The following is a 16,127-nucleotide window of genomic DNA, read 5'->3' on the forward strand; positions in this document are numbered from 1 at the left end:
TTTTCCTCTACCCACCCCTACCCCCACCCACTGCCCCCCAACCCTCCCTGCCCTTGGTCAACTTGCTGACTGCAGTTAGCTGCCCTACCCTCTCCTCTCCCTGCCTTGTCCCTGTATTCTCCCACAAGCAGAATTTTACTGTCCCCCACTTCTACCCTGCTATCCACCCCCCAGCCTCCTCCTTTCTCTGTCCAACTAGATTGCTTCTCCCATCATCCACTGCTGCTTGCAGTCTCACCTCAGCTGCCAGAGACAGTGGACATGCAAATGGGGCTTGAGTTTGCATGGACATGTGTGCGTGTATGTTGTTCAATGCAGAAGCAGCCTTTTGGCTTTTGATGTGCCTGTCTGCGACTCAGCATCTCCACTGTATGATCACTAGAAATCTTCCTTTTTCATAATATTTTAATTATTTCATCCTGTATTTTCCATTGTTTGATCAACTAATTTCTGTCATTGAGATGCGGGTATTTCTGCTCTATAGTTTCAAGGTTGTTGAAGGACCTGCAGTTCGCAAAAGCTAAACAGTGTGACTAGAAATCTATTGGAAAAATATATTTACTATTGTATTTTCCTACCCAACCAAAACCACAAGGTTTTTTTAAAAATTAATTAATACAAAATAAATGAAGAAGGTGATTCATAGTTTAAGATAATCCTTTTACTGATGAGAATAGTGTCATGTGGCATATAATTTCAATCTGTCAACAACTGTATTACTTTGTCATATTGTTGCAGAACATTGTATTTAAGGAGGAAAAGGTCCACATAAATTGTTGACTAACTTGATGCCTTACAAAATGAGAGATTTGAATTAAAAATTGTTGAACATGCACAGTGCTCACCGCATTTGGTACCTTCATATTTCTACCCATTCCTGCATCGAATGAGATTTGTTTCTTGAAACCATTTTTGAGGCCAGAGAAGACATCTAGGGAACCATAGATTGATATTTTTCAGACTTCACAGAGCCGTTAATTGTAGATGGAATCTACTCACTAAAATGCTGCGCAGATGAAAATGCGCTGGAAAATATATGCATCTTTTTTTCTCAAAAAGAAAAGAAGTTCACTGCTAGGCCAAGATTACTCATATTGCCTTAGAATGTAGCAGAACCTTTTTGGATAAATGTCATAAACTGATATTCAAGGTGCAACATTTCTAGCTGACTCCATCTTAATTCTCTCTCAGGGATGGTGAAAGTAAGGTAAAAATCAGAGGCATATAGTGGGTCAATTTGGCCTTGGTCCATATTCAAATCTAATAGGGCATTGAATAACTAGTAATATTAAGAAATGGTCTGCATAATGCATTATATGATGGCTTGTGGAATGTATTTCAGTGTTAGAAATAGCAGAGATAAAAGTGACAATAGTGGGAGATGGTCTCTACAAAAGTTGTTTATTTTCCATTCAATAAGACACATGACAAAAGATACTTCATGAAAATAATGCGTATCTGAACACTTCAGTTATTATGTTGTGATGTTGGGTATAAGATATCCACAGAGAGATACACAAACCGATAAATGACAGCATATCTCTCAACAATTTGCCAACAGAAGTTTCACTGTGTATCACTTGTAGGGATACATTATCCAAGATGTAAAGAATAAGCAGTTTTAGTAAACCAGAGCAAAGAATATAGTGTATAATTCAAGAAGAGATTTTATTTTCACTCCATAATTATTTATTTCCTTTTCTCTTCCTTACACTCTCCCCCTCCGGCCGTTGCCTTTGTTTGGTAGGAAGGGTATAATTCACTCATTAAAATTTGCTCACAAGAGAAATTATTGTATAACTAGACTTGGACTTTATTATGAAACTTGTTATTTAACTTGTAACCATATCAAATTTAAAGTTTTCTGAAATAATTGTGACACTTTCACTGGCACCATGGCACTCAAAACATTCAACAGTTGATTAGTAGTTCATTCTGTAAATGCAGTGCAATCATCATGTGACGATGAAAATGTTATAAACTGATAACAGAAAGAAATAATAAAATATATGTATGAATGCAGAGTCTCGCGGTGATAACATTGAATAAAATGTTCTCGGGTTTCCAACCACATCAATTGCTTAAAATTACACGAGCTTTTGGCCAAGCACTCCTTGACCATTGTCAGTTGGTATGACTGCCAGTGGGCCGTTGGTGCGCTCTTCTATATGCTAGCTGCCGGCTGTGACGTCACTGGTGCCCATGACATTGCCATATATGGGCATGTTTTGAGTTGGTGTTTGATGTGCCCTCTCCAACCGCGTGATCGCTGGATACCACGCAGCGCTGAGCTGCAAGCCACCATCTCTCTTCAGGGTGTTTGCGGTAATTTTTATTTCAATAGCTTCCTTTATTAAACTGTCCCAGAAGCCGTTAGTGTGAGCCATGACAGAGGTGTCGTCAGGAAAAGAAACTTGCTTTGCTGCCATTCTGTGGCTCTGTGTCGGACAAGATAAGCCACCTGTTGAAAAGATGTTGGAAAGACACAAGATCAAATCAATCTTCAGGCCTCCAATGAAAATCCGTCAATTTCTGAGACCAGTTAAAGATGCAGTATGTCTCAGAACACCTGGAGTCTACAAAATACCCTGTGAGTGTGGCCAGAAGTACATCATATAAACAGTGCGCACTGTGGAACAACGCAGGAAAGAACATGAGAGGTATTATCACCTAAGCTATCCAGAGAAATCTGCGTTAGCTGAGCATGCATTAGAAAACGGTCACCACATAAAATTTGACGATACCTCTGTCGTGGCTCTCACTAATGGCTTCTGGGACAGTTAAATAAAGGAAGCTATTGAAATAAAAATTACCGCAAACAACCTGGATAGAGACAGTGGCTTTCAGCTTAGCGCTGCATGGGATCCAGCGATCGCGCAGTCGAAGAGGGCACATCGAACGTCGACTCAAAACATGCCCATATATGGCAATGTCACAGGCACCAGTGATGTCACAGCCGACGGCTAGCATATATAAGGGCGCACCAACAGCCCACTGGCAGTGGCAGTCATACCACTTGACAATGGCCAAGGAGTGCTTGGCCGAAAGCTCATGTAGTATTAAGCAATTGACGTGGCTGGAAACCCGAGAACATTTTATTCAATAAAATATATGTCATCAGTTTAGAGGCTGTTTGCTAAAAATAACATATGTTACACCACACCCAGGGTGCTTCCAAAATCTCATCTGCTGAAAAACTGGCTTGTTGTTTTGTTTTATAGATAGAGAAATCTGGTGAAGAACTTGTCAAATTAGGAAGAGAACTGGAGCAAGCAAAAACTAACTGGGAAACTGCTTGTCAAGAACTTGATGAAGAACAGCTGAAAAAAGAAATTAGAGATCAGCATCAAGAGAGCAACAGGTGATAAGTTACAGTAATCAATGTTTTGTTAAATGTTCTTCAATGTTTATGTCATCCTTTGTTTTGAAGTGCCTTGGTGATACTACACTTGCATAATGATTTGAGCTTGACATTGAAATGTTCTAAATACATATTAATTTTTAAAACAGTATAATACCGTGAGTTCTCCTGAATGTGCTCTGATTTAAGGTGTAAGAATTTAATATTGCCTATTTTACTTAATTTTGTTTGTATTTACATTGCTTCTGCCCTATTACAGCATGTAAACCTCAAGGAAGTGCCCCATCAAGTTCTGAGACATTGAATGTGTCATTGGTTGCCTTCTTCCTGAAGTGAGCTGAATCGTTGTTGCCAAGTTTTTTTGGCAAACTGGTCTAGAATAAGACCAAAGCTTTAGTTAATAGCAGATAAGTTCCATTTGTGTAGATTGGGGCCGTTAGCAGGCTAGCCCCACAAACCCAACCAATTTTCTTCAAACCATCATACAGTGGCCTTCGGTCTGTGGATGGGACTTTACATGTGGGGCAGTCAAATGCAAACCACACACATGCCACAGGGAGACCATGGAATGGTTGCATTCAAAACTAATCACCACACACGTTGAAGATATGTATCCCACTGTGAGACAAGACACTCAAATTCTGGTTCGTAGAATACAGTTGGCCGCTGACACTCGCCACTGCACCCACTCTTGCACTTTGTTGTTCGAATGAAACCAACATCCACATGTCTTCCGCCATGTCGCCAAAGATGTGAAAATCACACTGTGAAAGATATAGACTGTATGCGGCATGTTGCAGTGTTTCCCAATTAAATCACTGAAGCATAGCCTTCATCCGATTGATGGTTTGGGGGCAGACATTATCATGCAACAGGATGATTCTGTCCAGTAGACCGAGGTCAAACAGCAAAGCCATCAGTGGAAACATACCTCATCTCCTCCTGCCAAAGCAATCTAAAGTTGTTCACTCAAGTTTGGTAGAGTCATGATGACCACCTCTTTCAACTGCAGAGGTCCTCTGCTTGTCAAGTTCCTCAATCCTGGAACCAAAACAAGTGTGCAGTATTTTGAAGCCACTTTGCAGAAACTGAGTCCCATCATGTAGCCAAAACGCCCAGGAATGCTGTTGGACAGAATCATCCTGTTGCACAATAACGCACACCCGCGCACTGCCAATCAGACGAAGTCTACACTTCAGCAATTTGATTGGGAAACATTGCGATGTCCTCTGTACAGCTTGGATCCTTCAGCATGTTTTTTCATATCCTTGGTGAGCTGAAGAAATACATGCAGGGATGTCAGTTTTTATCGGACAAGGAAGTGCAAGAGTGAGTGCATTTGTGGATCCAGCAGCAGCCGACCACTTTCTGCAGAACAGGAATTGATCTTCTTGTCTCCTAGTGGGATAAATGTCTTAATGTGTATGGTGATCAATTTTAAATGGAATCATTCCATGGCTTTCCCCAGGGGGCTCGCCACTCTTTGGCGGGTTCATGCGTGGCTACCACGGGGCCCCAGTCTTTGCAGCATCTTTTCCCTTGTGTGCTGCATGTCTATCCTCTTGCTGTTCTTTTTCCCCTCCCTTGGAGAACATGTCTGGAATGTTATTGGCAATGTTCTGCATTGTCTGTCCCTGATGTAAGAACAGTCTCCTTTCTTTGTTTCCTTCTCTCGTTCCTTCTCTTCGGCATTTGAGGTTCTTTTTCTTCCTCCTCCTAGAGAACTCCTGAAGGCCAGCCCACACATCTGGTGCATAACAGGTGACTGGGTAACACGTAATTCCCAGCCACGGGTCAACAGGTTGGATTCACACGTATCCCTTGGTCCAGGCCAGGCCCAGGGAGGGGTGATTGCCTGGGCTGCTATCTTCCCAAATTACCCATTGGGCCCTCTGTCTTGTGTTCAGGAGGTGGCTGCATCCCCTTGTGAAGGAGGGCCCCCAGTTGATAGAAGCCCACCATCAGAGATGCTGGCAATCATGAGGGTTTTTCTCACAATGAGCCAATCACCTACACAATCAACGCCTACAAAACCTATACGTAATAAGACTAATCATTCAAAGACCCTTCCTGCTGCACCACGATTTTCATACTGAAGATGGTCAGTCCTTCGCCACAGTAAATCCGTTTATTATTCAGAAAGGTGTTGATGCAATTGCTGGCCCTGTTAAATCCTCTTCTCATTTATGGAATGGCACTTTGCTTTTGGAGACTACTTCTTATTCTGAAGCACAACAGCTTGCCACCTCGCTTCTCCACGGCTACCATGTTCGTGTCTAGGCGCGTAGAACTTTGAATTCTTCCCGTGGTGTTGTTCACACTAGGCTGCTCTATGAAATTATCACAGTCTGGCTGCACATTCAGAACCCGATGCGCTGCTACCAGTGTCATCATTTCGACCACACTAGAACATCTTCTGGACACCTAGCCAAATGTGTAACCATTGGTAGGGATGCACATGAGGGCGACTTTCTGTCTCCTTCTCCCCACTGTATCAGCTGCAATGGTGGCCGTGCCACCTCCTCTCTGGATTGTCCCATGTATCTTGATGAGCTGGCTGTCCAAGAGATCTGGGTAAAGGAAAAAGTTCCGTACCCAGTCGCTCACGAGTTCCTGGCTAGTCGCAAACCCTGAGTTCTCCCATCTGGCGCCTATAGTTCTGTTCTTGTTACCCTTTTCTCTATGAAGGACATGGCCACGCAGACATGCGACTTCAACTTCAGCTCTGAGGTTGTGAAATCAGCCATTGTCAAGGTAGCATTGCCATCCCCCTGTCCAACTGTGCAACAAGCCATCAAACTCTCGCCTCAAGGGGCGAAGGCACCAGCTACACTACCGGTAGGATGGAAACGACAGAAGGAGTACTCCCGTGAAGACTTCCTACACCCCTTCAGCCAAAGGACACTTCAGTCTTCCTCTAATCTGAAAGGCTCAAAGAAGTCCACCAAAGGCAAACGGTTTTCTCCTTCGCCGACTCGAAGATCCTCATCGACGGTGTTGCCACGTGATACCTTAGTCCGGCCAGCCTTCGTGTCGCCGGTGCGCACCACCAACCATTTTTCAGCGTTGGACACCACAGATACACAGTACAATCAAGCCGATGCTTCTGTCAACCCCATGGAGCAGGATTCTCCTGCTTCTGTGCCCTGTAGTAGCGACTCTTCACAGGCTGTCACTCAGCAGCCGCCAAGGTGACACCCCTACATCTCTTCCTCATCATGACTGTCCTCCAATGGAACATTTGTGGCCTTCAGTCTCACAGAGAGGATTTATGGCTGTTTTTAGCATCCCAGCATCCCCTCGTACTCTGCCTTCAGTAAACATAATTGCACCCTCACAACCGCTTTGTGCTTTCACATTTCTTCCTGGTTCGTTTCGACCTTCCCCCTGAGGTCAGCATTCCATTTCGTGGGGGCGTTATGTAATCATACAGGATGATATTCATAGTCAACCCGTCACCCTGACTACCCATCTTCAAGCTGTTGCAATTCGCCTTTTCCTTCCCCACCTGACTTTTTCTCTCTGTACCATGTATGTCCCTCCATCATTCGATGCCACCAGGGCAGACTTTCTTCAGCTTATCGGGCAGCTACCACCCCAAATTCTGCTACTCGGTGACTTTAATGCACATCATCCCCTCACAAACGTTATCCTTACTGCTGCAGAACGTTCCATTCCTCACATTTCTTCTTTACCACTCCGTGTCCCAGTCCCTTGGTGGACTGAGGTGTGTCACGACGCAATTCGCACACGGAGACATGCTCTCCGAGTTTTAACCATCATCCTACAATGGCAAACTGCATTCATTATAAACAGATGCATGCAGAGTGTCATTGTGTTCTTCGGGATAGCAAAAAAGCTAGCTAGATTTCATTCACTAGTTCTTTTAACAGTTCCACTCCTTCCTCTGTCTTGTGGGCCAACTTCCGATGGCTTTCTGGGACCGAGATCCATTTGCCAATTTCTGGCCTGACATTAGCAGATGATGTTATCGTGGACCCTGTTGCTGTCTCCAACACCTTGGGCCGCCATTTTGCGGAAGTTCTGAGCTCTTCCCACTATCACCCTGCCTTCATTCATTGGAAACGAGTGGAGGCAGCTTGGACGATACCGTTGTCTTCTCAGAATCATGAGTGCTACAATGCCACCCTTACTATGAGGGAGCTAGATCATGCTCTCAGTTCATCTCAATCCTCCACCCCAGAGTCAGACACTGTCCACATTCAGATGTTGCTTGCGAGTAAGCATTTTCCGCTTAACACGTACAGGCGCATCTGGACAAAGGGCACATTTCCCGTACTTTGACCTGAAGCCCCCGTCATACCCATACCGAAGCCCAGTAAGGACAAAAACCTTCCTTCTAGCTTCCACTCCATCTCTCTCACCAGCTGTGCTTGCAAGGTGATGGAACGTATGATTCATGACTGGCTGGTATTGTGGCTTGAGTCTCGCAATTTTCTAACTAATGCACAGTGCGGATTTCGAGCGCGGCATTGTGCAGTTGACCATTTCGTTACTTTGTCCGCCCATCTCATGAATGGTTTTGCCCGGAAATCCCAAACTGCGGTGGCGTTTTTCCATTTAGAGAAGGCCTATGACACCTGCTGGAGAACTGGTATCCTCCGTACTCTTTACAAGTCGGGCTTCCATGACCGCCTGCCCTGTTTCCTTCAGGAATTTTTAAAAGACCAAGTTTTCAAGGTGCGTGTGGATTCTACCTTGTCGGATGCCTTTATCCAGGAAAATGGTGTGCCTCAGGATTGTGTCCTAAACGTTGTCCTCTTTGCTATCGCCATTAACCCTATAATGGCCTGTCTCCCACCAGGCATCTCCAGCTCCCTTTTTGTTGATGATGTTGCCATCTATTGCAGCTCTCCACAAACCTGTCTCGCTGAGCAGCGTCTTTAGCGATGTCTTGATCATCTTTACTCCTGGAGCATTGACAATGACTTTTGTTTTTTCATTGACAATACAGTCTGTATGAATTTCTGCCACGCAAATTGTTTTTTCCACCATCTTTACATCTTGGGCCTGTTGCCCTACTGTTCGTTGAAATTATGAAATTCCTGGGGCTGATTCTCGATGGGAAACACTCTTGGTCCTCCCATGTGTTCACCTGGCAGACCACTGTATGCGGTTCCTCAGTGTCCTGTGTGTCCCTATGGTACTTCCTAGGGTGCCAGTTGAACCATCCTCCTGTGTTTGTACTGGTCCCTTGTCCATTCAAAACTCAACTAAGGATGCTTTGTTTATGCGTCTGCACGTCCATCCCTCTTACGCCATCTCAACACTATCCACCATCGTGGCATCCGTTTGGTCACTGGCACCTTTTAAACTAGCCTGGTTGAGAGTCTGTATGCTGAAGCTGCTGGACTACCACTGTCCTACTGCCATGAATTTCTCCTCAGCAGGTATGCATGCCATTTATCTGCCATGTTTGGCCGTCCATCCTATGCCTCCTTCTTCAATGATTCCTTTGATCGCCAGAATGGGGCGCATCCCTCTTCTCTGTTACCTCTTGGAGTTCGCTTTCGGCACTTGCTACGGCAGCTTAACTTCACACTACCTGCAACTTTCCTGGTGGGTGTGATTCCTACACCACCTTGGCTTCGTGAAGTGGCCCATGTTAATCTTGGCCTTTATTTGCTTCCTAAGGACAGTACTCCAGCCATGCTCTATCACCTTCAGTTTCACGACCTACGCATGGAACTTTGTAATAGTACCATTTGAGTACACTGATGGTTGTCGGAGTGACTGTGGGGGTCGAGTGTGCCTTCGTCATTGGCACACTTTTCTGTATTTACAGCCGAGCTCTTTGCCCTGTATCAGGCAACAGAGTACATCTGGCGAAACACCCTTTTCAATTGTGTCCTCTGCTCAGACTCACTCAGCGCCCTTCAAAGTCTCTGTGTGCTGTACACCGCCCGTCCCTTAGTGCAGTGGGTCCAAGAAAACTGTCACTTGCTCAGTCTTGGTGGAGCCACTGTGATGTTAATGGAGTTCCTGGTCATGTCAGTCTGCCAGGAAACGAGGCTGCCGCCAGAGCTGCAGTCCTCGTACCTCAGCCCGCTAGTTCCTACATCTCCTCCGATGATATCTGTGTTGCCGTCTGTCAGGAGGTGGTGTCCCTTTGGCATCACCAGTGGCCCTCCTTTCACAGGAATAGGTTCCAGCTTATTAAGCCTCTCCCAGCAGCTTGGACGATATCCTCTCGGTCCTCCTGCCGGGAGGTCATTTTAACTAGGCTGCGTATTGGGCACTGTCTTTTTAGCCATCGTCATGTGATAATTGGTGCTACCCCACCAATTTGTACACATTGCGCCCAAGTTTTAACTGTCTGGCATTTCCTGATGGAATGCCCTTTTTTTAACCATTTACATTCGTGCTTGGGTTTGAGAGCTGCATTATCGGCCATTTTAGCAAATTACATGCGGGCTGTCGACCGCATTTTACTTTTCATCCGTCAAAGCAGTATGGCGAAGGCCATTTAATTTTTAGTTTTGGACCTCCGTTTCTAAATGGTGTCTCTTTTAGCCCTTTCTCCAGGTCCCTGTTTTTAGCTGTTTTCTCTTACGTCAGTTGGGACTGACGTAAAGTCGTTTCTTAAATCCTCTCTGTCTTTGTATTCTATAGTTTCGACTTGAGTGCATATGACTCCCGATGTTTTTGTGCCGTAAAGCAAAACAAACAAACATTCCATGGCTTGTTATGGCGGGTGTTCAGTTTTCATTTGACAGCCCCTCATACCATCTGATGGTTGACACCTCCACTCAGACTCAAGCAAGCAATGCCATTAGTAATAGCTGTGCTTGCAGATGCACCTGTGAAGCCAGATTTATACAACAGCCAACAAATTTAATCACAGCAGTTAAGGATACAGAAATTAGAAACAGAGAAACATATCAATCCCCCCAGCACTCATTTAGTAGAAAAAGTCTGATGACGACCCATGTAGTGAAGCAATGAAATTAGACATCTGGGTCACTGAAACTGTGATCATCTATGTCTGTCTACCTTATTTGATGGGTCTTGAAGAGTGTCTTTTTCTATATTCTCTTTTTCATGTAATTCAGTTTGTCTACAATTTTTGTAGGAGTCCACATTAAGTTTCCAACATAATAATTGCTGCAAAAACTTTTTATCTATGCTCTGTAGTTAATATTAGGCAGCAATGGTTGCAGTGGTGGAGATGATTAAACACTAGCTCTGAGAATTTGAGGCTCCTTCGGTAAAAGAGAGAAATTATTTGCAGTAACGGACAGGTTGGATGCTATCTAGGGTCATGTGGACACCCGGTGCAAGTCTCTCTCTTTGATGCCACTCTGGTGACTTACATGTTTTTGTGATGAGGATGAATGGGAATGGCTAGTACAATACAAACACTCAGTCTGCAAGGAAAGAAAATCTCCATGCCGACCAGGAATTGAATCCAGGGCTCCATGGTCCAGAGGCAGCAGCCCTGACCACTAGACCATGAGTTGCGGGCTACCTACCAGATAATGCAGTGTAAGTTTGCTGTGGTGTAATTATTCAGAATGTTTAAGTATTGCTCTGGCTTGCATGGGAACAATACCATATCTGGGAACGACAAAACACGTCGTCTCATTTTTCCAACTTTCACCCATAAAGCCGTCCTGAGGCAGCCATCCTGAGAACAGTGTCGTAAACAGAAAGCAGAATTCTTATGTAAATACACTGATTGGGGGTGGGGGGGTGGGGGGTGGGGGGGGATCGCAACACCAAGAAGGAGTTGTACAACATAACAGAAATTGGTATGCGTATTTGTACATCTAAAAGCTGTCTATTTAAATTTCATGCCAGTGGCACTAGTTGCACTTCTATAAGGATGCAAAATACGTTTACTTCAAATGCACAATGTAATGGTTGAGAATGTTAGTTACCTTTGAGAATGGATGTGGTGAGTCAATGTTAGTCCGGAATGTCTTTAAGGCAGCAAAGACACTGTTATTAACATGTCACTGAGTTTGAACAAAGTCACATAATAGAATTACGAGAAGCTGGATGTTCCTTCTGCGATATTGCAGAAAGACTTGCCGGGAATGTAGCCACTGTAAATGATTGCTGGCAGCCGTGGTCACGAGAATAAATGGCTGCAAGACGACCGGGCCCAGGACGGCCATGTGCCATTACTGTGAGGGAAGGCCATTGTGTTCGGTGTATGGCTCTGGTGCATCATACTGCATCTGCAGTAGCAATTTGAGCAGCAGTTGGCCCACAGTGACACAACAAACAGTTACTTCAAGGACAGCTCCGAGCCAGACGTCGTGTTGTGTGAATTCCGCTGACCCAGACCACCACCATTTGCAACTTCAGTTGTGTCAAGTGAGAGATCATTGGAGGGTAGGGTGGAACCTGTTACGTTTTCTGATGAAAGCTGATTCTGCCTCGGTGCCAATGATAACCTTGTGTTGGTTAGGAGGAGGCCAATTGAGGGCTTGCAACCAGTATGTTTTGATGCTACGCACACTGGACTTACATGGAGAATTTTGGTCTGCGGCACGGTTTTGTATGACAGCTGGTTCACTCTCTTGGTTACTGGACATACCCTGACTACAAAATTGTGTCAGTTTGCTAATTTGACCTGTTGTTCTGCCATTCATGAACACCATCCAGGAAGTTTTTCCAAAAGGATAATGCTCGCCCTCATACCACTGTTGTAATACAACATGTTCTACAGAGCATCATCATGTTGCGATTGGCTGCGAAATCACCAGATCTGTTTCCAATCAAGCAAATATGGGACGTCATTGGACAATAATTCCAGCATCATCCACAGACAGCATTAACTGTCCGTATATTGACTGACTAAGTAAAACAGTTGTGGAACTCCATCCCACAAACTGATGTCTGGCACCTGTACAACACAATGCAAGCAAGTTTGCATGCTTGCATTAAACATTCTGGTAGTTGCACCAATTATTAATGTGCCAGCATTTCACATTTGCAATGTCTTACTTCGTGCATACATTAACCTGTGATCTTGCAGTATTAATCACTTAAATATGTTACCTAGACAAATCTATTCGCAAACTTTCATTATTCTATATTAATTATTTTTTGGTGTTGTGATTTTTTTTCCATAGGGTGTTAGCAGTGTTATGTCCACTGTGTCATTTTTAATCTTAAAGAGGTGTCAAAAGTTGCAGAATGTCAAAAGAATCATGGACATAACAAGCTGAGATTTAAACTAATGGAAAACTAAAGTGCTAGGACAATTTGTGACACTTATTTCTTCTGTTTCTGTGATCTAGGCTGGATGATAAGCTAGTTATTGTGGATAAAGAAGTTCAGACATTGCAGCTGTTGAGTAGTGAGCAGGCACAGCTCGATATCCAGAACAAACTGAAGGCATCTAAGGAGTCCGAACTCAAAAAACTGTAAGCGTTTTTGTAATTATTTTGTTCCTATGAGTCTTATGTTTTCCATTTTGAACACTGACTGTTATTTCCAATTTTACCTTCCAGGAAGAACAAACACAATGAAGCACTGCGCCACCTTTTGTTTACAGTGCCACAACAGAATTTGAAACATGACTTGGATGCTTGCATGCTTCAACTGGTAGGTACTCTCAGAGTGCCCTCTTACCACAGTAGACATCTAAAGAACTATTGCAAGTGGTTACACCGGTAAACCCCCTGATTCTTTAAAAACCAAGTTCGCTTTCACAAAACACTTTCAAACATCTGATTATTTTACAAATGATTTAATATATTAAACATTTGACATTAAGCAAGTAAGCAAGAAATGCAATGTGGTTTCAGTTGCCTGGGACTGTGGTTGTGTGTGTGTGTGTGTGTGTGTGTGTGTGTGTGTGTGTGTTTTCTGTTGTTAACGAAAGCTTTATTCGTGATAGTCTTTTTGTTATGCCTATCTGCGACTCAGCATCTCTGCTATATGGTGAGTAGCAACTTTACTTTTTATAATATTGTTACATTCCATCCTGGATTTTCCATTGTTTGATTTAAGCAAGAAAAAGTTTAGAAAAGATTTGAAATTATGATTAGAGTTTGTTGGAAGTTGCCAAATGGTCTCATTGTGAAACAGTGGATGAATATAGCATGGGTAGTTTGCACTCCATTTTAAATAAAAGCAATTTCTACATGCATATCAATGTTTATGGCATCCTATATCCTGAACTATATGAATAATCTTGCAGTATGTTCACCATGATATTTGGATACTGTCTGCAAACTTTGTAGCAAATAGAGTCAATAATAAAGAGGTAATAAATGAAAATGTCATGTCTGATGCTGGTTTTACTCCATGAACGACGGAAATGTGGTAAGCAATAAACTTTTTTCCCTTTGTCATTTTTTAGGGGTTGCCAGTGAGAGAAAGTTTCGTAAAGGTTTGCTGGAAGTTGCTAAGTGCTCTCATTCTTAAATACTGGATGAATAAAGTCTGGGTATTCACACAATGCAACGGATGCTGCTTCGAGACACACTCAGTTTCCAACTTTAATACTTATCTTATTGCATTAAACTTTTAACATAAGATTATGCCCCATAATTAGTAGGTTATGGCAGCATTTGAAATATTTAAGCTCCATCAATAATTATATGAAATTAGCCATTAGATAGGTAACCTGAAAATGGTAACAGTTTCTGGGACAGCCGCTTAGTAACATAGATAAGCTAGAGTTGGGACAGCATTTGTTTATCTGTTTATTGTATGACCAAGGTTTTCATCATCCATTCCAGAAACGCTGTATGTTTTAATATGTAGGAAACAGTTCAGACCTGTAGTAGCAGTTCTGTTTCCACATCTATGATAATGTCAATTTTAGTAAAGAGGTGAGAGCAGTTTAATGAACAGGAAGTTATAAGACTCACATAATAAGAGTAAATTTAATCACAAGAAACTTGGCATACAGCATTGTTGAAAGTGTGGGATTAAAAAAGCTTTTGAAGACCAAAGATATGCATTATGCTTAGTAAAAATATGGTTTCTCTCAAAAAGGAAGACTCTGTATACAGTCTGCTCCATTCCCAAGAAGCTGATCTGGGAAGACCTGGGAGTGTCTTTGGTGGCACTTGATGGTTCTTCCCAGTGCATCTGAGACTTGGGCTAAAGGTTTCAGATCAAGAGACATTGCTGGACTACCTGTGCAGTGGATATCACCATCATCAAGAAATTCATCCATTTGGGCAGCTTGATGCAGGCAGGCATTATCGCCCATAGAAAGGGAGGCTGGGACAACTGCAAGTCGAGTTGATGACCACCCAACAACTGGCTCACTGCAGATGCTTTGATGCTTTATCTCACAAATACTCATATGCAGCTTCAGATTGACAAAAACGATCTGCAGGTACTGGAAGTAAGACATTATTGTCCTACACCAGATGAAAAACAGTGTGTAAAGTACCTAGACATCCAACTGGATAACAAATTGAAATAGTCAACATGTGGCTAAGGGAATTAAGAAATTTAGCGCTGCATTTGTTGTCTTTAGAAACATTTCTCACTGTGCTGACTTTAAGACAAGTGTGTTGGGAGATTATCCTCTGAGACAGCACACCCAAAGTAAATAAAATATTTATACAACAGAAGTAACTGGTAAAGATATTGTGCAAAGTAGATAGTAAATCTTGCAGAGTTCTCTTAAAGTACCTAAGAATTCTTACACTCACTTCACAGTATATTTACTACTAACACAATGATTTGCATAAAAACAAGGTAAGACACAAAAATTATTTTTGTGTAGAGTTTGCCTTCTTGTCTAGGGTTCAGAATGAATTTATGTACACAGATATAAAGGTAATGAAGGAACCCCCACTGAATATAGGCAAGAAATTGGGAAAATTAAACACATACATTATTCGTGGAGGTATGTACTGTCTACACAACTAATTGAAGGCAGTATCTTTATTGCCATATGCATTTTGCTTCTTTTATTTGGGAAGCATCATCAGTGGCAATTTCCAGTGCTGTTAGCTCATGTGTGTGGCCCTGGAGATGTATTCGTTAGTTTCCATACTCCAGCTGGCCGATTTCCGGCGTTCTTTCACCCACGTTTATCGTGTCACATATATCGCTTACATCTTCCATTTTGTCATCAACACACAAAACACAAAGTACAAGTGATATATGCGATGTGACAAATGTGGGTGAAAGAACACCAGAAATCAGCCAGTTGGAGCCTAGAAACTAACGAATTCATCTCCAGGACCACAGACATGAGTTAACAGGACTGGAAATCGCCACTGATGCTGCTTCTCAAATAAAAGAAGCAAAATGCATATGGCAATAAAGATACTGCCTTCAATTAGTTGTGTAGACAGTACATACCTCCACGAATATGTTTACATCTGCCTAAGCTTATTGTATTGCACCTATAACCAACCAACCGAATCCCACTTGCCGCTACTGCCGTCTGTTGCAAAACGGCAGAAACAAAGTTGTAGACCTAATATATGATGTGGGGTAGTTATTAATTTATAAGTTCTTGCTGGTGGTAAGATACATATGTTTTTCAATTTTCTACCTGCTGTAGACTCGTCAGATCAACAACATCAATGACAAGATAAATAGTAAGCAGAATGAGGCGGCTGCACTTGAAGTGAAACGAGCCCATCACAAGGAGCAGTTGGATTTGAAAGAAAGAGAGCTGCGAAGTAAGTAGAAACTTGAGTTCAGTGCTATGGTCTCCCTTTATACTTGTAACTCTGCCCCCCACACTTACGAGTACGCGCTCGCACGTGTGTGCACACACCTGCACATACATGTGTCCTATAGACCAAATTCA

The 16,127-nt window shown here is 43.0% G+C and overlaps 1 protein-coding gene across 1 annotated transcript in view; it reads left to right on the forward strand.

The window, feature by feature from the left end:
* LOC126100446 (DNA repair protein RAD50) overlaps nucleotides 1-16,127 on the forward strand; it is a 270,875-nt gene that overhangs the window by 132,575 nt on the left and 122,173 nt on the right. The window contains exons 10-13 of the mRNA XM_049911053.1: nucleotides 3,222-3,361; nucleotides 12,634-12,759; nucleotides 12,847-12,940; nucleotides 15,876-15,996. Coding sequence (XP_049767010.1) covers nucleotides 3,222-3,361; nucleotides 12,634-12,759; nucleotides 12,847-12,940; nucleotides 15,876-15,996 — 481 coding nt within the window. The remainder of the gene's footprint in view (nucleotides 1-3,221; nucleotides 3,362-12,633; nucleotides 12,760-12,846; nucleotides 12,941-15,875; nucleotides 15,997-16,127) is intronic.

This window comes from Schistocerca cancellata, chromosome 9 (assembly GCF_023864275.1).
Source record: "Schistocerca cancellata isolate TAMUIC-IGC-003103 chromosome 9, iqSchCanc2.1, whole genome shotgun sequence".
Taxonomy (NCBI): Eukaryota; Metazoa; Arthropoda; class Insecta; order Orthoptera; family Acrididae; genus Schistocerca; species Schistocerca cancellata.